Source organism: Argopecten irradians, chromosome 14, assembly GCF_041381155.1.
Source record: "Argopecten irradians isolate NY chromosome 14, Ai_NY, whole genome shotgun sequence".
Lineage (NCBI taxonomy): Eukaryota > Metazoa > Mollusca > Bivalvia > Pectinida > Pectinidae > Argopecten > Argopecten irradians.
In genome coordinates this window covers 12,174,089-12,200,746 of record NC_091147.1, presented here as the reverse complement: position 1 = coordinate 12,200,746, position 26,658 = coordinate 12,174,089, and the positions used below count along the sequence as shown (strand labels likewise).

General features: G+C 35.9%; 1 protein-coding gene across 1 annotated transcript; it reads right to left on the bottom strand.

Annotated features, from left to right (window-relative positions):
* Positions 1-4,803: 4,803 nt before the first annotated feature.
* LOC138307755 (calcyphosin-like protein) lies at positions 4,804-26,286 on the bottom strand. The gene is made up of 4 exons (XM_069248621.1): positions 26,087-26,286; positions 25,448-25,625; positions 22,439-22,651; positions 4,804-5,120 (listed from the first exon to the last, which is right to left on the bottom strand). The coding sequence occupies exons 1-4, from the start codon at positions 26,155-26,157 to the stop codon at positions 5,019-5,021; spliced, it is 564 nt and encodes a 187-aa protein (XP_069104722.1). The 5' UTR covers positions 26,158-26,286; the 3' UTR covers positions 4,804-5,018.
* Positions 26,287-26,658: the final 372 nt, after the last annotated feature.

Genomic DNA, 26,658 nt, shown 5'->3' with positions numbered 1-26,658 from the left:
AAAGAGAGATGAACAAACTCATGTAGAATTTGCCAGAGAAAAAGAACAATTATTTAATAGGTGGTGTGATTCTAAAGAAATTGATGAGGATTTCGGTAAATTGAGGCAATTGTTGTTGATAGATGAGTTTAAAACGTTGTGTCCACATAAACATAAAAAACTCATTTAGATGAGAGAAAAAGTTGAAACGCTTAGTGAAGCAGTTACAATGGCTGATGATTACGCTCTCACCCACAAAGGCTCATTTGTTAAAAACAGTTCTCAAGACAAAAACAGTACCACAGGTACTAGTAAATTTGGTCAGTCTAGGAACCCAACCTTTAGTGGCCCTTCTAACGACAAACTTAAATTAGGTGATAAGACTAAGTCTGCTTCTAAAACAGATGATAGGGTAGGTGTGGGGTCTCCTTCTGGTCCTATTTGTAATTACTGCAAGAAAGTAGGGCATGTTATGTCTGAATGTTATTCTCTCCAGCGTAAGGAGCAAAGGCGTTAACAGTCAGTTCCTTCTGTGTAGCTATGTCAAAGCCTAGTCGGAAACTTAGTGATATTGTGGAAGATTCTAAAGTGTCTTTTGAGATTAAGAGCTCAGAGTCTGATAGTGTCTTGGAGAAGTACTCTCCCTTCATTTCTGAAGGTTTTGTTTCACTTACTAGTGATATTACCAACTTGAAACCTGTGAAGATTTTGCGAGATACTGGGGCTTCTCATTCTTTGATATTAGATGGCGTAGTGCCTTTGTCTGAGGAGACCTCATCTGGTAGTAGTGTTTTGCTTCAAGGTGTAGAGTTAGGTTTTGTTAATGTGCCTCTCCATTCTGTTTATTTAAAGTCAGACTTGGTTACTGGGCCTGTCACCATTGGTGTTAGACCGGAACTTCCTATAGAGGGCGTGTCGCTCATTTTAGGCAATGACTTGGCTGGAGAGAAAGTTAGGGTAGATCCCTTTGTGTCCAGTATCCCTGATAAAACAGATGATGCTGAGACTATTCAACAGGAATTTCCTGGTATTTTCCCTTCTTGTGCTGTAACTCGTTCAATGAGTAAGAAGGTTTCTAATGTTGCAGTAGTTGAGGATCATTATAGTCCAGGGTTAGGTGACACTTTCTTGGCTCATGATAAAGAGGATGTCGGGAGCAAGTGTGATCTTTTGAGCAATCCTGTAGACTTTGATAGTGATAGAGTTGTTCCTAACAAGGGTACTTCTTTGCTGACATGATGAGTAAATCATCTTTGTCTAGAGAGGAGCTGATAGTAGAACAGGAAAAAGATCCTGAAATCTCCTTATTGTGTAATCGTGCTTTGAGTGAGGAAGAGGTTGAGAAAGTCCCAGTTTGTTACTTCCGTAAGTCAGGTGTGTTGGCGCCCCCCTGATGTGTCTCCCGAGGAAGACTGGAAGGTTGTCAATCAAGTAGTTGTCCCACCGAGGTATAGGCAAGATATTCTGAGTTTGTCTCATGACGTACCTATGGCAGGGCATTTAGGTGTGACCAAGATTTATAACAGGATCTTAGATCACTTCTTTTGGTCCAAGTTGAAACGGGATGTGGCTGATTTTTGTAGGTCTTGTCATACTTGTCAGGTGGTAGGGAAACCTAATCAGGAAATCCCTGTTGCACCTTTGCACCCCATTCCAGCATTTGAGGAACCATTTAGTAGAGTCATTATAGACTGTGTAGGTCCTCTACCCAAAACTAAGTCTGGGAATGAGTATCTTTTAACTATTATGTGTGCTTCCACACGCTTTCCTGAAGCCATTCCACTCAGGAATATTAAGGCCCCTAACACTGTCAAGGCTTTGGTTAAATTCTTTACATTGGTTGGTCTTCCAAAAGCGGTCCAATCGGACCAAGGTTCGAATTTCATGTCTGGTATTTTTCAACAAGTCATGTACCAGCTCCAGATCAAGCAGTATAAGTCTAGTGCTTATCATCCAGAGTCTCAGGGTGCTTTAGAACGTTTTCATCAGACATTAAAGAATATGATGAGATCTTATTGTTTTGAAAACAAAAGAGATTGGGACGAAGGTATACACATGTTGTTGTTTGGCGTTAGAAAATCTGTACAAGAATCTCTTGGCTTCAGTCCCTTTGAACTTGTGTTTGGACATACTGTACGTGGTCCTTTGAAAATTTTGAAAGACAAAATTTTGGACGAAGATTCTAAAGTGAATCTCTTAGAGTATGTGTCTAACTTTAAGCAAAGGTTGACAAGGGCATGTGAACTGGCAAAAGAAAATTTGGCCGTTACTCAAACCAAAATGAAAACATGGTATGATAAAGATGCCCGTGCAAGAAGTTTTGATCCAGGTGACAACATTTTGGCTGTATTACCAATACCGGGTCAGCCTTTGCAAGCTAGATATTTTGGACCTTATGTTGTTGAGAAAAAGGTCGATGATGTTAACTGCATTGTAGAAAATCCAGGGAGGCGCAAGAAAACTCAATTATGTCATGTTAATATGCTTAAGAAATATGTAGATAGAGAAGAGAGCAAGACCTCTCAACCTATTGCTACTTTGGCCTCTGTACCATCACAAAGTGAAAGTACAGCTGATATTTGTAAATTAGACTTAGATGGTGGTGTACAAGATGTAGGTTTAGACTGTGGTGTTAAGTTACGGAACTCAGATGTGCTCGCGATCTTGGACAAGAAACTATGTCATCTATCAGAAAAGGAACGCAATGAACTGAAAGATTTGATACTTGAGTTTAAACATTTGTTTCCGGATACACCAGGCAAAACAGATGCTATCTATCACGACGTGGATGTAGGCGATGCGCCACCTGTCAAGCAACATCCTTACCGTGTCAATCCTTTGAAAGAAGAACATTTAAAGAAAGAAATTCAATATATGTTGGACAATGATATTATTGAACCAGGCAAAAGTGAATGGAGCTCTCCATGTGTTCTGGTGCCAAAGCCAGACAAGACCTACCGGTTCTGTACTGACTTCAGAAAAGTAAAACAGACTCTTATCCAATTCCAAGGATTGACTCATGTATTGACAAAGTTGGCAAAGCCAAGTACGTAAGCAAGTTTGACCTGTTGAAAGGATATTGGCAGGTACCATTAACAGAAAGAGCCAAAGAAGTGTCGGCATTTGTAACTTCACAAGGTTTATACCAGTACAAAGTTATGCCGTTTGGTATGAAGAATGCCCCGGCAACATTTCAACGTCTTCTTAACAGCGTTATATCAGACCTGGAAGGCTGCGATGGATACATTGATGACGTCATCAACTACCACGACACGTGGGAAGACCATCTACGCGGGATTCGTGAATTCTTCGAAAGACTCACTACCATGAAATTGACTGTAAACTTATTGAAATGTGAATTTTGTCATGCAACTGTTGAATTTTTGGGCCATGTTGTAGGACAGGGGCAGGTTAAACCTGTTCAGGCCAAAGTAGAATCAATTATAGATTTTCCAACTCCTGGAAGCAAGAGAGAGCTGATGACATTTCTTGGTATGGCTGGATACTACAGAAAATTTTGTCAAAATTTCTCTGTTATAGCAGCTCCACTTACTGCTTTGTTAAAGAAAAATGTCAAATTTGTCTGGTCAGACGAATGTAAGTCTGCCTTTGAGAAAATTGAAAGCCATATTATCAAACTCACCAGTTCTGGCTGCTCCAGATTTTAATAAACAGTTTAAACTGTTTGTTGACGCCAGCGATGTAGGTGTTGGTGCTGTTTTGATGCAAGAAGGTTCTGAACAAATTGACCATCCAATTTGTTATTTCTCGAAAAAGTTTGACAAACACCAGAGAAATTATTCCACCATTGAGAAAGAATGTTTAGTGTTGATTTTGGCCTTGAACCAATTTGATGTGTATCTCTGCACTACAGTTGTGCCTGTGTTGGTCTTCACCGACCACAACCCTTTGACATTCATTGGGAAAATGAAAAACAAAAACCAAAGAATTCTCAGGTGGAGTTTGACTTTGCAAGAGTACAATCTTGACATCAAACATATCAAAGGAAAAGACAATATTCTAGCTGATGCTTTATCAAGGATTTAAACGTTACTTGATATTTCAAGAAAGTTTCCTTTTCAAGAAAACTTTCTTTTCTTTAAGGAGGGGTGTGTTATGTATGACACTAAATACATGTAGTTATTAGATAGGGGAGATAACTCCTATAGCTACACTATCAATACATCCTATAAAGTTCATATAATTAATTTAGGTTATAGAACTTTCTAGAATATTACCATGTATAAACAAATATGTTTGTAAACATGTTGATTTTAAGTAGAGATCTAGAATGATCTATTTCCAGAAAGTTCTGTGTGTTTATTTGTTTACTGTTTTTAGTTAGATATTTCTAGAAGTAGAAGGTTCTCCAATATTCTTGAACTAGGGTTTAGCTATATATACTCGAGCTGTCCAAGGCTAATCAGAACTGTAATGAGACCTGTAATTAGACATATCAAGAATTGTATAGCGCCATACAAGATTCTATTGGGAGAGCTATTGTGACTTTATCTGTGGATTATTACAACACTTTGTGTGGATTTATTCATATTGCCTGGAACTTTACATATCATCTGTGGACATTCATTTTCCTCGTGGATTTGTGATTATTGTTGCCTTAAAACCTGGAAGGATCAAGATTATACCAGGACATTCGCATACAGATAAGTAACACTTTAAATCATCGTATTACCCTTGTACCACCACCAATTACTTTAGATATTGTAAATCATCTCTGTATAATATTGTATATATAATTAAATTGTGTTTTGAATTTAGCTGCTGGTTTCTCCCATTTCTGTTAATCGTTCATGTAACAATCTACGAACCCGACCTATTATGCTTAATGGCTGACACCGTTATTTCGAGCTACACTATTGAATCAATAAATATAATAATTGCGTAGATATTTTTGTTAACAAAACCTAAAATCAATCTAAAATCAACAGCATTTGTACAATTATAACTCATTTGTAATGTACTTTACATAGAATTCATAATGAATATGTAGATAAAGTTCTGTATGGAAATGATAATCACTATAACTGCCAACACTTCGTCATCATCTCCTCGAAGTACTCGTCCAGGTCTATAAAGGCGCTCACTCCACTGTAGTAGTCGACAAACTCATCAAAGGTAACCTGGAAAATAAACAGGGTTATCATATCAAACTCATCAAAGGTAACCTGGAAAATAAACAGGGTTATCATATCAAACCATCAAAGGTAACCTGAAAAAAATAAACAATATTATCATATCAAATTCATCAAAGGTAAAACCTGGAAAATTAACTGGGTTATCATATCAAACTCATCAAAAGGTCACCTGGAAAATAAACAGGGTTATCATATCAAACTCATCATAGGTAAACTGAAAAATAAACAGGGTTCATCAAAGTTGACCTTTAAAATAAAAAGAAGTTACACAATAAATGGTTGTTGAATATTGAATTCATTCCATGCGAGTTATTTTATAAAAAGTTACAAAAGACACGAGCTTTAGCGATGACGAATTACGAGTGTGGAATAAATTCCATATTCAACAACAACGAGTAGTGTCACCTGTTTCTACAACAATCATATTCCTTTTTAGCCGGTAGAAATACGGCGGAAATAAGGTAACGTGTATTTAACGAAATATGCGAATAAGGTGTAGTAATATTTTCATCAGCAAAATGACACTAATTAGTATTCAAAAGTCATCGTTTGATAAAGAATCCATTGAATATTTAAATTTTTCTAAGTTTGAGAAACCATGCATTTAGGGTGTCAATAATACTCAGTTAACGTTTCTTATTGAGTTTCAAATCTTCCTAGTTGGTTCTAGAACAATAATACTCAATGTCGGAGTACATGTATACATGCAAAAGCCATTCGCACAATACTGAGCATCGTCTATTTCCGCCAGATAGTATCAAGACAATTCCATCCAGATCAGTTAGTTTCATACTCTTTAAATTATACGGACACTCATCAATGAAATTCTTGTCCGTCCTATATGTATTATTAGTACCTAAGGTCGTTTAAAAGTGTGAAAACCATCGAGTATTTTGACACAACAGACACGACGCATGCCTTCAACAGCAGTTTTGGACGTCAAGCGGCGATCACAACATAAAAGATGTCATTTGATAAATTGAATGACGTTAACATTGAGTGAACGTGACACTGATGAAATACCACAAAATCGGCAAGAGAAGACAAAAAAATTATTATCACTAATAAGCAGAGATTGACAAAAAACCTTCATTTACAGCAACTTGCTACAGCAGATATGACAAAAAAAAACTATTATTCATAATACACTGCAGAAGAGTGTACAGAAAACAACTGATATATTCAATACCTCAGCAAAGATGACAAAAAAAAACTATTATCACGTAACTCTAGAAGAGTTGACCAAAAACACTCTATTATCACCTCAAACAGCAGAGCAGTTTGTCAAAATAACGAGCGCATCAAATAAAACAGCCAGAGATGTACAAAAAAAAAAACTTTTTATCAAAAAAACACAGCAGATTATGGACAAAATAAACTATTATGAGATAATACAGCAGAGATGTCGCAAAAAAAACTGATTTACCAAAAAACACAGAAAGTGAGGACAATATAAACAAATTCAAAAAAACACTGCTCATTGATGACACAAAAAACTATAGCAAAAAGAAAAGAAGAGATGGACCAAAGAAAAACTTTATCTCACTATCACAGCAAGATATGACAAGAAACCGTATTATCAATAATACCTAGCAGAAATGACATAAAATAAAAAACTTATTTATCAAAAACGCAGCAAAGATGCCCAAAAAACCTATTAGTCCTAAAAACACTGCGATGAGATGACAAAATGGGGAAACTGATTATCGTTAACGCACAGCAGAATTGACGACAAAACAGGACCTATTTCACTAACACTGCAGGATGACAAAAAACCTTTAGGCAAAAACACAGCAGATATGACAAAAAAAACTATTATCTAGAAAAACAGCAGAAATGACATAAAAAAAAAACTATTATCACTAATTTCGGCAGAGATGACAAAAAACTAGTATCACCAATAACACAGCAGAGTAGTTGGACCAAAGAAACCTATTATCAATAACACAGGCAATAGGATGGACAAAAAACCTATTTACCAATAACACAAGCAGAACATGGACTAAAAGAAAAATATTATCAACTAAACACAGGCAGAATTGTCAAAACAACCCTATTTTCAATAACTTCAGGATGATGACCAAATATACTATTATCAATAAAAACAGCAGGAAATTACAAAAAAGGCCTATTACACTAAACAGAAGAAAGTGACCAACATAAGACTATTATCTATAACACAAGCAGGTAGGGATGAACAAAAAAGCCTATTATCATAACACAGCAGAGATGACAAAAAACCAATATATCTAAAACACAGCAGATTGAGATGACAAAAAGACTGATTATCATATTAACATCCGCAGAGATGACAATATCAACTATTACCACTCTAAGCACAGCAGGAAATGCACAAAAACAAACAATTGTTTATCATTAAACTCAGCAGAGATGAAAAAAAACCTTATTACCAATTACTACAGCAAAACATGACATAAAAACCTAGTTTCAACTAACTCTCAGCAGATATGAGACAAGAACAGAAACCTATTTATCTACTAATTCACGAGCAGTAGATGACAAATAGACCATTATTATCAATAATACTAAGCAAAGATGTGGACAAAGAATAACTATTATTGTGTTAACACAGCTGAGATGACAAAAAAGACTAATTATCACTAAAACAGCAAGAGCGAGGACACCAAAAGAGCTTTTATCACTAACCCAGCAGAGAATGACGAAAAAAAACCCTATTTTCAATAAAAAACCGCTGAGATGATGACAAAGGATCTATATCAATAACACAGCAGAGATACTAGATAGACTACTACCAATAAACACAGCAGACGATGAAAAAAAAGACTATTATCAATAACACAAGCTCAGTAGATGAGCAAAAAAAGCCTATTGATCACCTAACGCGCACTGCTGAAATGATGTGTTAAATAACAAAATTTATTAGCACTTACTCAGCCTGGATGATGAAAAAATACCTAGTATCAATAACTAAGCAAAGTTGACAAAAAGACATATATTATCAATTAACACCAGGCAGTAGCATGACAGATAAAAAACACATATTTTAAATAAACTCAGCGAGAAATGACAAAAAAGCTATTATCACTAAACAGCAGAGATGACAAGACAAAAATCCTTTTTATCAAACTAATTACCGCAGTGAAAATGTCAAAAAAAGCTATTATCAACTAAACACAGCTAGAGATGACAAAAAAACAATATTAGATCAATAACACAGCAAGATGACAAAAAAGCTCTATGTATCACAACACAGCATAAGACACAGCAAACACTATTTTCCATGACTCGCAAAAAAAATACTGCGTTTATCACTACACACAGGCAGAGAATGACAAAAAAAAAGCTTACTTATCACAAGTAAACACAGCAGAGGAAGACAAAAAAAACCAATTATCACTAACACAGCAGAGATGACAAAAAAAATATATCACTAACACAGCAGAGATGACAAAAAAACTATTATCTCTTAAATAGCAGAGATGACAAAAAATCATATTAAGTTTAACTACAGCAGAGATGACAAAAAAATACTACATTATTCAATAACTAAGCAAGAGATGACAAAATAAAATAACTATTATCAATAACACAGCAGAGATGACAAAAAATCTGAAATCTTCTTACACCAACCCCCCCAGCAGAGCACACAAAAGCCTATTATCACTAAAAAGCAGAGATGACAAAAAAGCCTATTATCACAAGTAAACACAGCACAGAGATGAAAATAAAACCTATTATCAATAACACAGCAAGATGACCAAAAAAGCCTATTGATCAATAGCTCAGCAGAGATGAATGACAACAAAAACTATTATCAATAACACAGCAGAGATGACAAAAAAGCCTTATTATCAGTAGCACAGCAGACGATGACACAAAAAACCTATTATCAATAAACACAACAGAGATGACAAAAAAAACCTATTATCAATAACCACAGCAAGAGATTGACAAAAACAGCCTATTGTTTACTAACACAGCAAAGAGATTGACAAAAAAAAACCTATTATCAATAACACAGCAGAGATGACATTGACAAAAAGGCCTATTATCAATAACACGAGCAGAGATGTAACAAAAAGCCTATTATCAATAACACAGAGCAGAGATGACCAAAAAAGCCTGATCATATTCAATAAACAGCAGAGATGACAAAAAAACCTATTATCACTAACACAGCAGATAAATCAATAACACAGCAAGATGACAAAAAAAAAAACAGTTATCAGAGAGAAGACAAAAACTATTATCATAACACGAGGCAGATATCAAAAAACTATTAATACTAAACAGCAGAGATGACAAAAAAAACTATTATCAATAACACAACACACCCGCAGATAATGAACAAAAAAGCTATTATCAAAACAACAACAGAGATTACAAAAAACCTATTCATCAATAACACAGCAAAAGATGACAAAAAACCACCCTATTATCAATAACACAGCAGAGATGGATGGACAAAAAGCCTATTATCAATAACACAACGACAGAGATGAAAAAAAGCCTATTATCAATAACACAGCAGAGATGACAAAAAAGCCTATATCACTAACAGGCAGAGATAACCAAAAAACCCATTATGAATAACACAGCAGAGATGACAAAAAAAACCTATTATCAATAACACAGCAGAGATGACAAAAAAGCTTATTACCAATAACACAGCAAAGATGACAAAAAAACCTATTATTACTAACACAACAGAGATGACAAAAAACCTATTATCAATAACACAGCAGAGATGACAAAAAAGCCTATTGTTACTAACACAGCAAAGATGACAAAAAAAAACCTATTATCAATAACACAGCAGAGATGGATGACAAAAAGCCTATTATCAATAACACGACAGAGATGACAAAAAAGCCTATTATCAATAACACAGCAGAGATGACAAAAAAGCCTATTATCACTAACAGGCAGAGATAACCAAAAAACCCATTATGAATAACACAGCAGAGATGACAAAAAAGCCTATTATCAATAGCTCAGCAAAGATGACAAAAAAACTATTATCAATAACACAGCAGAGATGACAAAAAAGCTTATTATCAATAGCTCAGCAAAGATGACAAAAAAACCTATTATTACTAACACAACAGAGATGACAAAAAACCTATTATCAATAACACAGCAGAGATGACAAAAAAGCCTATTGTTACTAACACAGCAAAGATGACAAAAAAAACCTATTATCAATAACACAGCAGAGATGGATGACAAGAAGCCTATTATCAATAACACGACAGAGATGACAAAAAAGCCTATTATCAATAACACAGCAGAGATGACAAAAAAGCCTATTATCAATAACACAGCAGAGATGACAAAAAAAACCTATTATCAATAACACAGCAGAGATGACAAAAAAACCTATTATCACTAACACAGCAGAGATGACAAAAAAACCTATTATCAATAACACAGCAGAGATGGATGACAAAAAGCCTATTATCAATAACACGACAGAGATGACAAAAAAGCCTATTATCAATAACACAGCAGAGATGACAAAAAAGCCTATTATCACTAACAGGCAGAGATAACAAAAAACCTATTATCACTAACACAGCAGAGATGACAAAAAAAACCTATTATCAATAACACAGCAGAGATGACAAAAAACCTATTATCACTAACACAGCAGAGATGACAAAAAAACCTATTATCAATAACACAGCAGAGATGACAAAAAAACTATTATCACTAACACAGCAGAGATGACAAAATACCTATTATCAATAACACGTGCAGAGATGACAAAAAACTATTATTACTAAAACAGCAGAGATGACAATAAAAACTATTATCAATAACACCGCAGATATGACAAAAAAATTATTATCACTAACACAGCAGAGATGACAAAAAAACATATTATTACTAACACAACAGAGATGACAAAAAACCTATTATCAATAACACAGCAGAGATGACAAAAAAGCCTATTGTTCACTAACACAGCAAAGATGACAAAAAAAAACCCACCCTAAATTATCAATAACAACAGCAGAGATTGGATGACAAAAAGCCTATTATCAATAAACACGGACAGAGATGAAAAAAGCCTATTATCAATAACACAGCAGAGATGACAAGACAAAAAAAGCCTATTATCACTAACAGGCAGAGATAACCAAAAAAACCCATTATGAATAACACAGCAGAGATGTTGGACAAAAAAGCCTATTATCAATAGCTCAGCAAAGATGACAAAAAAACTATTATCAATAACACAGCAGAGATGACAAAAAAGCTTATTATCAATAGCTCAGCAAAGATGACAAAAAAACCTATTATCAATAACACAAACACAACAGAGATGACAAAAAACCTATTATCAATAACACAGCAGAGATGACAAAAAAGCCTATTGTTACTAACACAGCAAAGATGACCAAAAAAAAACCTATTATCAATAACACAGCAGAGATGGATGACAAAAAGCCTATTATCAATAACACGAAAGTGAATGACAAAACAGAGCAACTATTATCAATAACACAGCAGAGAGATGACAAAAAAAAACCTTATTATCAATAACACAGCAGAGATGACAAAAAACCTGTTATCACTAACACGTGCAGAGATGACAAAAAAGCCTATTATCACTAACACAGCAGAGATGACAAAAAAGCCTATTATCAATAACACAGCAGAGATGACAAAAAACCTATTATTACATAAACACAACAGAGATGATGACAAAAAATCATATTATCAATAACACAGCAGAGATGACAAAAAAACTATTATCACTAACACAGCAGAGATGACAAAAAAACATATTATCAATAACACAGCAGAGATGACAAAAAACTCTCTATTATCAATAACACAGCAGAGATGACAAAAAACCTATTATCAAGAATCAATAGATGACACAGCAGAGATGACAAAAAAAACTCTATTATCACTAACACAGCAGAGATGACAAAAAATACCTATTTATCAATAACACAGCAAGAGATGACAAAAAAATCTATTATCACTAACACAGCAGAGAGGACAAAAAAAACTATATTATCAATAACACAGCAGAGATGACAAAAAAAGACTATTATCACTAACACAGCAGAGATGATCTCTCTCAAAAAAGCACACATTAAAATCAATGCGTAACACGACAGACAAATGACAAAAAAAACTTATTTTTCAATAACACAGCAGAGATGACAAAAAAAAACTATTATCAAATAACACTGCAGAGAAATGATCAAAATCCTTCTATTATCTCACTAACACAGCAGCAGAAATTAACAAAAAAAACCTATTATCACTAACACAGCAGAGGATGACAAAAAACGTCGTATTATCAATAACACAGCAGAGATAACAAAAATACACCTATTATCAATAGCTCAGCAAAGATGACAAAAAAAACTATTATCAATTAACAGCGCGCAGAGATGACAAAAAAAAATCTATTATCAATAACACAGCAGAGATGACAAAAAATCTATTATCGATAACACAATAGAGATGACAAAAAAAAAATGCCTATTAACAATAACACAGCAGAGATGACAAAAAAATCTATATTATCAATAACACAGCAGAGGATGACAAAAAGCCTATTATTCAATTAAACACAGCAGATAATGACAAAAAAATGCCTATTATCAACTAACACAGCAGAGATGAAAAAAAGCATATTATCAATAACACCCAGCAGAGATGACAAAAAACCTATTATCACTATACACACAGCAGAAGATGACAAAAAAAGTCTATTATCAATAACACAGCACAGAGATGCCAAAAAACCTATTATCAATAACACAGCAGAGATGACAAAAAAAAGCCTATTATCACTAACACAGCAGAGATGACAAAAAACTCTATTATCAATAACACAGCAGAGATAACAAAAAAAACTTAATATCAATAACACAGCAGAGATGACAAAAAAGCCTATTATCAATAGCTCAGCAAAGATGACAAAAAAAACTATTATTAATAACACAGCAGAGATGACAAAAAACCTTATTATCAATAGCTCAGCAAAGATGACAAAAAAACCTATTATCACTAACACAACAGAGATGACAAAAAAACCTATTATCAATAACACAGCAGAGATGACAAAAAAGCCTATTGTTACTAACACAGCAAAGATGACCAAAAAAACACCCTATTATCAATAACACAGCAGAGATGGATGACAAAAAACCTATTATCACTAACACAGCAGAGATGACAAAAAACGCCTCCTATATCAAAAACACAGCAGAGATGACAAAAAAAACTATTATCAATAACACAAGCAGCAGATGACAAAAAAAGACCTATTATCAATAAACACAGCAGAGATGACAAAAAAACCCTATTATCTCAAGTTAAACACACACTCAGAGATGACAAAAAAAAACTATTGATCACTACTCAACAGCAGACAGATTGACAAAGAAAAAACCTAATATCAATACACGTCTGGCAGAGATTAACAAAAAACAATTATTACTAATAATACAGGCAGATAGTTGAGACAACAAAAACTATATATCAATAACAGCCAGCAGATATTACGATACATGGAGAAAAAAGCCTATTACAAATCAAGAACACAAACAGAGATGGACAACAAAACCTATATTCAATAAACACATGTCAAAGATGACAAAAAAACCACCCTATTATCAATAACACAAGCAGTATCAGATGGATGACAAAAAAGCCTATTAATCAATAACACTACAGAGTATGAAAAAAAACAACTTATTTAATCAATAACACAGCAGAGTATTGACAAAAAAAACCTATTATCACTAACAGCATAGATTAACTCAAAAAACCCACTCATATGAATAAATCACAACGAGCAGAGATGACAAAAAACCACCTATTTGATCAATAACACAGCAGAGATGACAAAAAAGCCTCTATTACCAATAGCTACAGCAAAGATGACAAAAAAACTATTATCTTACTAACACACAACAGAGATGACAAAAAACACTATTATCAAATAACACAGCAGGAGGGTATGACAAAAAAGGCCTATTGTTACTAACACAGCAAAGATGACAAAAAAAAACCCTTATTATCAATAACACAGCAGAGATGATGACAAAAAGCCTATTATCAATAACACGACAGAGATAGACAAAAAAAGCCTATTATCAATAACACAGCAGAAGATGACAAAAAAGCCTATTATCACTAACAGGCAGAGATAACCAAAAAACCCATTATATGAATAACACAGCAGAGATGACAAAAAAGCCTATTATCAATAGGCTCAGCAAAGATGACAAAAAAACTATTATCAATAACACTAGCAGAGATTACAAAAAAAGCTTATTATCAATAGCTCAGCAAGAATGACAAAAAAACACTTATTATTACTAACACAACAGAGATGACAAAAAACCTATAATCAATAACACAGCAGAGATGACAAAAAAAGCCTATTGTACTACTAACACAGCAAAGATGACAACAAAAACAACCTATTATCAATAACACAGCAGAGATGTGATATGATCAAGAAGCCTATTATCAACTCAACACGACTGAGAGTATGACAAAAAACCTATTATCAATAACACAGCAGCGATGACAAAAAAAGCCTATTATCAACTAACACAGCAGAGATTGACAAAAAAAGCCTATTATCAACTAACACAGGCAGAGATAACAAAAAAAAGCCTATTATCACTAACACAGCAGAAGAGATGACAAAAAAACCTATTATCATTAACACGACAGAGATGACAAAAAAAGCCTATTATCATCATAACACAGCAGAGACATGACAAAAAAAGCCTTATTATCACTAACACAGCAGAGATGACAATAAAGCCATATTATCACTAACAGGCAGAGATAACAAAAAAATATTATTCACTAACACAGCAGAGATGACAAAACAAGCTAACATATCACTAACAGGCAAGAGATAACAAAAAAACCTATTATCACTAACACAGCAGAGATGACAAAAAAACCTAATATCAATAACACAGCAGAGATGACAAAAAATCTATTATATCACTAAACACAGCAGATATTGACAAAAAATCATATTATCAATAACACAGTTCAGAGAGATGACAAAAAAATCTCTATTTAATCACTAACACAGCAGAGATGACAAAAAAAAACTATTATCAATAACACAAGCAGAAATGACAAAAAAAACTTATTATCACTAACACAGCAGAGATGAACAAAAAAAACCTATTATCAATAACACAACAGAGATGACAAAAAACCTTATTAATTATTCCTATTATCAATAACACAGCCAGAGATGACAAAAAAGCCTATATTATCACTAACCACAGCAGAGATGAACAAATAAAAACCCCACCCTATTATCAACTAACACAGCAGAGAGATGACAAAAAAGCCTATTATCACTAACACAGCAGAAGATGAAAAAAGCCTATTATCACTAACACTCAGCAGATGATGACAAAAAAGACTATTAACACACAACACAGCAGAGATGAACCAAAAAAAAAGCCTTTTATCAATAACACAGCAGAGATGACAAAAAAGCCTATTATCCAATAACACAGCAGAGATGACAAAAATCTATTTATCACTAACACAGCAGAGATGACAAAAAAAGGTCCTATTATTCAATAACACAGCAAAGATGACAAAAAAACCACTATTATAATCAATAACACAGCAGAGATGACAAAAAAAACATATTATCAATAACACAGCATGAGTAGAGATGATAAAAAGATAGACCTATTATCACTAAATACAGCAGAGATGAACAAAAACCATTATATTATCACTGACACGCAGATAATGACAAAAAACAATTGTCAATAGCTCAGCAAAGATGACAAAAAAACCTATTATCAAACTAAGCACAGCAGAGATGACAAAAAAAAAACTCATTTAAAACAAACACAGCAGAGAAGACAAAAAAAGCCTTTAATCAATAACCACTAGCAGAGATGGACAAAAAAGCCTATTGTTACTAACACAGCAAAGATGACAAAAAAAACCCAAAAATAATCACTAACACAGCAGAGATGACAAAAAAAGGCCTATTTATTCAACTAACACAGCCAGAGATGACAAAAAAACCTATTATCAAAAAACACAGCAGAGATGACAAAAAAAACAACTAACAGGCATAGATAACAATAAATAACACAGCAGAGATGACAAAAAAACACCTATTATCAATCTAACTCAGCAAAGCACTGACAAAAAAACTACTTATCAATAACACAGCAGAGATGACAAAAAACTTATTTAAATAGTCAAATATTATCAATAACACAGCAGAGATGACAAAAAAACCTATTATCAATAACACAGCAGAGATGACAAAAAAGCCATATTATACACTAACACAGCAGAGATGACCAAAAAAAACCCTATTATCAATAAACACAGCAAGAGATGAACAACAAAAAGCCTATTATCAATAACACAGCAGGGGGCAGAAAAGGATGACAAAAAAACCTTATTATCAATAAACACAGCAGAGATGACAAAAAAAAGACTATTATCAGGCAGAGAAAACAAAAAACCTAACACTGCAGAGATTGACAAAAAAACCTATTACTCAAATAACACAGCAGAGATGACAAAAAACCTTTTATCCACTAACACAGCAGAGATATGACAAAAAAAGCCGTAAAATTACTAATACAGAGCATCTCTCAATAGCTATTGATCAATAACACAGCAGAGATGAAAAATAACCCAATATCCATAACTAAGCCAACAGATGACAAAAAAACCTATTCTCAATAACACAGCAGATGATGAAAAAAAAACCTATTATCAATAACACAGCAGAGATGACATAAAAAGCCTATTATCACTAACACAGCAGAGATGACAAAAAACCTATTATCAATAGAACTCAGCAATGATGACAAAAAACAAAAAAACACAGCAGAGATGATAGTATAATGCAATTATGCTAATAGCAGAGATGATTACAAAAAATTGATTATCAATAACACAGCAGAGATGACAAAAAGCCTTTTATCACTAACACAGCAGAGATGACAAAATAATCTATATTTATCAAATAATCACAGCAGAGATGACAAAAAAAACACCCTATTATCACTAACTCACAGCCAGAGATGGACAAAAAACCTATTATCAAATAACACAGCAGAAAGATGACAAAAAAAAAATATTATCAATAACACAGCAGAGATGACAAAAAAAATCTATTATCACTAACACAGCAATGAACAAGAGGCCCATGGGCCTAAACGGTCATCTGACTCATGGCACAAAACAACAAAGTCACAGTATAAAGTATTGGTTAACGATTAAAATAAACAATACAAGGAACTCCTTAGTTGAATATGTAAGTTTCTGAAAAAGGTAAATGTCATTTGTTGAACAAACTTGGTAGCCCTTCATCCAAATATGGTCAAAACCCATTCAAGGATTAATATAAGGAGGAGTCAGATTTTAAAAAGCCATTTCAGCAAAGCTCCCATTTTGGACCTTCGGTCATACTATCCCCATGGGTCTTACCTCGGTCCTTTATAAAATATGATTGTCCTTACCTAAAGTTCCCCCTTCTGAATCAATCAAAACCACTATAGACCAATTTTCATTGAGATCGGAGACTGAAACTTTAAAACAGGAAGTGGGCCAGCGGCCATCTTGGAATACCAAAATCTTTACGAAAATGTTTGCATGTTGTTCGGCATCAATTAAAACCCCTATAGACCAATTTTCATTGAGATCGGAGACTGAAACCTTAAAACAGGAAGTGGGCCAGCGGCCATCTTGGAATACCAAAATCTTTACGAAAATGTTTGCATGTTGTTCGGCATCAATTAAAACCCCTATAGACCAATTTTCATTGAGATCGGAGACTGAATAAACCTTAAAACAGGAAGTGGGCCAGCGGCCATCTTGGAATACCAAAATCTTTACGAAAATGTTTGCATGTTGTTCGGCATCAATTAAAACCCCTATAGACCAATTTTTATTGAGATCGGAGACTGAAACCTTAAAACAGGAAGTGAGCCAGCTAAAATTAAGAAAATTTGCCCTTTTGGGGCCCCACCCCTCAGTTCCTAGGGTTCAGACCAGACTCATCTTATATAAAATATAATTGTGTTTTCCCCAATGATGCTTTCACACCAAATATGGGATTAAAATTCATCCAAGGATGGAGGAGAGTAGGACTTTAAAGCTAAAATTAAGAAAATTTCCCCATTTGTGGCCCCACCCCTCAGCCCCTAGGGGTCGGACCAGGCCATTTGTGTAATATGATTGTCCTTCCCCAATGATGTTTCACAACAAATATGGATGAAATCCATCCAAGGATGAAGGAGGAGAAGGATTTTAAAGCTAAAATTTAAGAAAATTTTCCCCATTTGGGGCCCCACCTCTCAGCCCCTAGGGGTTGGACCAGGCTCATTTATATCAAATAATGATTGTCCGTCCCCAATGATGTTTCACATCAAATATGGATGAAATCCATCTAAGGATGAAGGAGGAGTAGGATTTTAAAGCTAAAATTAAGAAAATTTGCCCATTTGGGCCCCACCCCTCAGCCCCTAGGGGTTGGACCATGCTCATTTACATCAAATATGATTATCCTTCCCCAAATAATGTTTTACACTAAATATAGATGAAATCCATCCAAGAGATGAAGGAGGAGTAGGATTTTTTAAAGCTAAAATTGATTGCCCTTTGGGGGCCCCACCTCCCTCAGCCCCTAGGGGTTGGACCACGCTCATTTATATAAAATAAGATTGTCCGTCCCCAAATAATGTTTCACACACCAAATACTGGATGAAATCCATCCAAGGATGAAGGAGAAGTAGGATTTTAAAGCTAAAATTAAGAAAATTTTTGCCCTTTTTGGGGGTCCCCTACCCCTCAGGCCCCTAGGGGTCCGGACCAGGCTCATTTTATATAAAATATGATTGTCCAATCCCAAATGATGTTTCACACCAAATATGGATGTAAAATCCATCCAAGGATGGAAGTAGGAGTAGTAGGTTTTTAAAGCTAAAATTAAGAAAAATTCCCCACTTTTGAGGCCCCCACCATTTTTTTCAGCCCCTAGGGGTCGGACCAGGCTCATTTAATAAAATAAAAAATGATTGTCCTTCATCAATTATGTTTCACAACCAAATATGGATGAAATCCATCCAAGGATAAAGGAGGAGTAGGATTTTAAAAAGCTAAAATAAGAAAATTCGCCCTTTTGTGGGCCCCACCCCTCAGACCCTAGGGGTCACATTAGACACCTATCTCAATATATAAAATATATTGTCCATAGACCTAATGAATGTTTCACACTAAATATGGATGAAATCCATCCAAGGATGAAGGAGGAGTAGGATTTTAAAGCTAAAATTAAAGAAAATTTCCCCATTTGGGGTATGGGGGGGGGGGGGGGGGGGGTTTTGGGGGGGGGGGGGGGGGGGGGGGGGGCCCCACCCCTCAGCCCCTAGGGGTCGGACCAGGCTCATTTATATGTAATATGATTGTCCTTCCCAATGATGTTTCACAACAAATATGGATGAAATCCATCCAAGGATGAAGGAGGAGAAGGATTTTAAAGCTTAAAATAAGAAAATTTGCCCTTTGGGGCCCCACCTCTCAGTCCCCTAGGGGTTGGACCAGGCTCATTTATATCAAATCATGAATTGTCCCGTACCCCAATGATGTTTCACATCAAATATGGATGAAATCCATCTAAGGATGGAATGGAGGAGTAGGATTTTAATAAAGCTAAAAATTAAGAAAATTTTTGCCCATTTGGGGCCCTCACCCCTCCATAGCCCCTAGGGGTTGGACCATGACTCATATACATCAAATATGATTATCCTTCCCCAATAATTGTTTTTACAATAAATATAAATGAAATACCATCCAATGATGCAGGAGGATAGGATTGATTTTAAAAGCAACACAATTACTTAAAATATGCCCCTTTGGTGCCCAACCCACCCTTCATCCCCAAGGGGATGCATGGACCATCGCTTCATATATAAATAAAATAAGATTGTCCGTACAATATAATTTTTTCAACACCAAATATGGAAATTAAAACCATCCAAGGATGTACGTGAGAAGTAGCAAATTAAAGACTAAAATATAATGCAAAAATATAGCCTTATTGGGTCCCTACCCCCTCAGACCCAAGGGGTCGGACCAGGGCTCAATTAAATAAACATATGATTGTCCAGCCCCAATGATGTTTCACACCGACAAAATAGTGGATTGAAATTCCATCCAAGGAATGCGAAGTAGGAGTAGGTTTTTTAGAAGCTTAAAAATTTAAAAAATTTGCCCTTTTGAGAGCCCCACCATTTGCATGCTCACCCTACGGGGTTCGGACCCAAGACTACATTTATACACAAATATGAATTAGTTACCTACATCAATAATGTTTCACACACCAAATATGGATGAAATCCATCCAAGGTATGAAAGGAGGACGTAGGATTTTTAAAGCTTAAAAAAAGAAAATTCACGCGCCTTTTGTGGCCCCACCCCTCAGCCCCTAGGGGTCCACACCTATCTCCAAATATATAAAATATAGAATGCTCCTTACCTAATGACTGGGTCACACTAAATAATGGAATGAAATCCATCCAAGGATGAAGGAGGATAGGATTTAAAAGCTAAAATAAGAAAAATTGCCTTTTGGGGCCTCCACCCCTCAGCCGGACCTAGGGGTCGGACCAACCTCATTTATATAAAATATGATTTGTCCTTCCCCAATGATGTTTCAAAACCAAATATGGATGAAATCCATCCAAGGAGAAGGAGGAGTAGATAGTTAAATCTAAAATTAAGAAAATTTGCCCTTTTGTGGCCCCACAACTCTGACCCTATAGGTGGTGCGGGACCGAGGCTCATTTTATATAAAATATGGATTGTCCTTCCCTAATGAAGTTTCACACCAAATATGGATGAAATCCACATCCAAGGATGAAGGAGGAAGTAGGATTTATAAATCTAAAATTAAGAAAATTTGCCCTTGCTTGAGGCCCTGCCCCTCTGACCCTAGGGGTCAGACCAAGCTCAATTATATAAAATATGATTGTCCTTCCCCAATGAAAGTTTCACACCAAATATGTGATGAAATCCATCCAAGATAAGGAGGATATGATATATAAAGCTAAAATAAGAAAATTTGCCCTTTTATGTGCCCACCCCGCATCCCCTAGGGGACGGACCAGGCTCATTTTTATAAAATATGATAGTCCCTACCCCAAGAAGTTTCACGACACAAATATGGATGAAATCCAAAGGTAAGGATAGGAGGAGTAGGTATTTTTAAAAAGCTTAAAATAAGAAAAATTTGCCCTTTTGGTGCCCACCCCTCAGGCCCTAGGGGTCCGACCAGCTCATTTATATAAGATATGATTGTCCCCTTCCCTAATGATGCTTCAAACCAAAATATGGGATGAAATCCCAAAGGATGACGGAGGAGTAGGCCTTTTTGTAATAAATAGTCTTCGCACGACCACGGCGCACCACGCGCACGGCGCACGGGCGGATGGGGGGGGGGGGGCGGCGGACGGCGCACACGACGGACGACACACGATGACAATAGGTCATCCTGACCTTCGGTCAGATTACCTAAAAACCTTTTGTCACTAAAAGAGTAGAGATGACAAAACCAGGTCTATTATCACAAAATCAGCAAAGATTACAAAAAAACAACAGATCTATTACACTAGTACATGTATTACAGTGATATAAAATCATAAAAGATTCAAAAAAGTATATTATAACAAAATCAGCAAAGATATTCGAAAGAAAAAATGAAAACACCCAGTCAATATGCTATATATTTAACTTCACGTTACCATGAATTATCCAATAAAAATCAGAACAACTCTAATATATACCGTTTCTATAACAAATGTCAAAAACAAAATGTAATGTGTATATTGATAACAAGAAAAGCACTGTTCAAAGAACGCTCTAATGAATAATGTTGCGTTTGGACAATGACGTTCGCAAGGAAATATTGTTTCTGAAAATGAAAACAATCAATTAATAGTTACATATTGAACGTCACCGTCTCACGTGACCATTATGATTCAATGAAAGTAGTGGAAAATTAGAGCAATTTTACAATATGCTAATATCGACTTATCAAAATGCTATATACCATTTATGTTAATCATTCTCTAATTAACATGTTAGTTACAAGAAAAAGCTTGGTCATAGGACGCCATCCTGAAGAACTCGATGAGTCGGTGTTTCTAAAAATGGAAACATCGAGTCGATGAGCTAAACATTGCATGATCTTACAATTCCCTGTGTCTAACCTAAGCTCACAATTGCTATATCTCGGGCTAGCATGGTAACTATACTTTACGTACAAGACCATCTTTGTTTGTTTCCGAGTCGAAGCTGTCCAGGAACTCCCGTAAGCACTGCTCTTCTGTCCATTCTCCGGACACAAACTTGGGGTGGAAGCGGACATTGTACTTAAGTTTCAGATCCTCAACAGTGACCACACCGTCGTCACCTGTCCCGTCCATCACTTTAAACGCTTGACCAATTAACGCCATCCTCCGGTCATTCAGGGGTGGCTATAACAGAAGTATACCATCTTACAATTATTATGTGAATAGTTTTATTTTACATATATATACCGATATATGTCATCGAAACTCAAAAATATGGTTATATATTAACAATTAGTACAGGGGCGTAGGAAGCGGGGGGGGGGGGGGGGGGGGGGGGGGCAGGGGGGGCAACTGCCCCCCCGTTCCCCAGGACGGGGGGGCAAACATGTCTTTTTGCCCCCCCCCCCCCCCCCCCCCCCCCCATTTTCGCCGACTGAAATTTTCTAAAAATGCTTATTTGAAAGAAAAAAGGGTTCCTCCTACACATTTTTCGTACTTCATTCTAGAAAAATTTTCCGCTGCGCGGCGCCATTTCCTAAAACGTTCAAGCACATAATGTCAAACCTTAAATAGTGAAAATTCAATACACACAAACTAGACTAAAAATGTCCATCAAGGGATTCTATGTGCTATTTAAAAAAATGTCTCTTAAAAGATCAATTTGTTTATATGTCTTAGCGAGACAATTAATTCATTTTTTATGTTACACAACAATGTGCCGATGGTGTGAAGCCGGTAGATCGAGTAGGGTTGCGTAATGTTTGACGACAACAATTATCATTTCTAAATGCAGGTAGCTTTAATCGAAAATTACACTTAAGAACGCTTTAAATCATTAAATTTTATCGTATAATTTCTTTCTAAAATCGTATTTTTTCCCCGGGGGAGACCCCGGACCCCACTAACACCAAATTCTCGCGCCTTTGGGCGCTCGCAAATTCATCAAAATGCATCGTAAAACTCATCTCAGCCATTCTTAATCGTAATTTTTTCCCGGGGGAGACCCCCGGACCCCACTAACACCAAATTCTCACACCTTTGGGCGCTCGCAAATTCATCAAAATGCATCGTAAAACTCATCTCAGCCATTCTAAATTGTAATTTTTTTTCCCGGGGGAGACCCCCGGACCCCCATAACACCAAATTCTCACGCCTTTGGGCGCTCGCAAATTCATCAAAATGCATCGTAAAAATCATCTAAGCCATTCTAAATCGTAATTTTTTCCCGGGGGAGACCCCCGGACCCCCCAAACACCAAAATCTCGCGCTGTCGGGCGATCGCAAAATCATCAAAATACATAAAACTAATCCCGGCGGTCACCGTCAGACCCTAATAAAACACCGAAATCTCGTGCCTTCGACGCTCACACGCTAATTCGGCCAATTTGCGTATCTTTTTAGCGACCCCACTGTCTATAAATGTGTACAAGGATTAAATTTAGTGATATATGAAAAATGAACGTAAAGCATATATTATATGGTTGGGAGTTGAATTAATCTCCTCCTGTAGGTGTGGCGGGGGGTGGGGGGGTTACAAAATATTGAGGACCTTTGCCCCCCCCCCCCCCCCCCCCCATGACGTTTCATCTTCCTACGCCACTATAGTACATCACATGAAAGAATATTGGAGTCTGATTGACAGTCAACCATCGTTTGCGCAACACCACATGGAGTCTAGAAAATCGAGGCAATCCCATGGGCTGTCGTTACATGATGCTAAACGTTTAAGGAGGAGTTGAAACTTTTCTCGTGATTTGTGGTTTGAACGATCCGAAAGCCCATTCCGGACTCGTGAACGCATGTACTAAACCTATTATGGCCTGGCTGGGAGAGCACTATGGTCTAATTGTATTATCTCGTGATTGAATAGTTATCCATCGACAATATCATATCTACAGTACATCTACCTAGTGGTCGACCTACTGCATCATATTGAAGATCATGTCGATATTGTTGAAGGTGTGGCTATGTACAGGGAAAGAGAAGAAATTTATCAAATAAGAGATGAAAGATGAGTTTTGAAGCAGTCTAGCGACTTTGAAATTACTACAGTAAGGGATTTGGTATGCAAGTGTGTTGGAATGTCCGGTAGGGCGGAACTGTGAGGTCAAGTATTGGTCTTTTTTAATAGCTACTATGCCGTTTGTGATTTTGAAAAACATAGTTAGCCGTGCGTTTTTTCTTCTAACCGCTTAGCTAGGCCACTCGAGGTGTTCGAGCATGTCAATAACACTGGAGGTGTTATGGAATCTGTTAATGACATATCGAGCAGCTCGGCGTTGGACTATGTCTAGCTAATTAATGTCTCCCTTCTGGTAATAGTTCCACACTGTACAGACATATTGAAGTGTGGGACGTACTAAAGATTTGTATGCTTGTTCTTTGATCTTTTTTAGTTATTTTTTTTAGATTTCGTCTAATCAAACCAAGGGTCTTATTGGCTGTGCAGGTGATAATGATGATGTTTGAGTCCAATTTTAGTCATGTTAAATTGTTAAGCCAAGATATTTTGCCTTATCAGTGTGTTCCAAACAGTGACCATGAAGATCCGAAAATAATTATGTTTGATTGAAGGTTTAGTCTTGGTAATCGAAAGAACATTACATTTCTGGGGGTGAAATTCCATTTTTTCCATCTTTTCCCCAGTCAACTAGTTTGTCTAGATCATTTTGGAGTTTTCTGAATCTTTTTTTCTCTCGATGTAATGGACAAATGGTTATGTACGAGATAATGTCATCGGCGAACAATCTAACTGAGGATGACAGTTTAAGTGGCATATCATTGATGTAATATATACATATGTGTATAAGAACAAGCTTGTGCCGAAAACAGACCCCTTGGGGACCCCCGACTCTACAAGTGATGTTATATATTTTAACCCGGAGTGCTGTTATAAATATTTACCCGGAGTACTGTTATAAATATTTACCCGGAGTGCTGTTATGAATATTTACTCGGAGTACTGTTATGAATATTTACCCGGAGTGCTGTTATGAACTCCTTGTAGCTGAGTTTTCCGCTGCCGTCCTTGTCCATGCTGGAGAACAGAGAGCGGATCTCCTGATCAGACATATCGATCTGGTATATCTCTGTACACCTGATAAACTCATCCATGTCGATTGACTGGCTACGGTTCCGGTCCACGATGTTAAACATTCTGTTTAGGGAACAAAAATATTTCTTAATACATGGAAACAAAGTATATATGTATAAAATATGTATATGTGGAAGTGTACCTACATGTCTCATGTCACATATAAGTCCGCTTAACCTGCCTATATTACATGCATTAGGCTTTTTTATTATTTTGTTTTGCCTAATATAGTACCATTTAAAGCTGGTCATTCATGCGAGTAAAAAAAATCGATTTCCACAAAAATGAAACATTTTGATTATTTATTTCTAATTATCTAACGGATATTCTTTTTCGAGACCATAATAATGTGCGATAAAGTGATTTCAACAAATGTACTAGCATGATGACACACACATATATACATGTATATAGGAGGTAATATTTTAAGTTCCCCCGGTCTATATTTCCGGTGTACATTTTTCAGTGTACACCGTATATACGGTGATGCTCGTAACTATACTAACTACATATGTCTTACTCACCTTCCGAAGCCCAGTATACCTGATGACCCCCTCTCTAACACTTTACTCCTCAGCTTCTCGATTGCTGACATCTTAACAAAGCTTTACTTCACCTCTGAGTTTACAGAATAAACTTGTGTACAGGTGGTCGAAGACAGGTGTGTACTTAGCCGCAGTAAGGTGTGTACCAGGTGAAATCCCCAGGTGAAAATGTTTACCAACTTGTTCATACACGTGGAGTAGTGTGTACCAGACACCGTGCTCACCTGTGTGCGGTTATATACTGGACACGTATTACTGTTTTACAATTCACTATGCTACATCATAATAATGTCTGTAATGTTGAGTAGTATGTCTGAATATATACAGTGTAACGTATATGAAAAGTGCTTGTTTTTATTTACTACTGCCCAATTCAAGACAACGGTTTGATAACGAACCGCACGTACAGTGTATTACCAGAAACATATATACATAGAGATTGGAAAACTCTTTCTTTGTCTTTGTTGACAGGAAGCGGGATCTCCGGTTTACAGGCATTTTCCCTTGGCTAACTTCTTTTAAGTGTATTCTCTTACACATGATATTTTTGC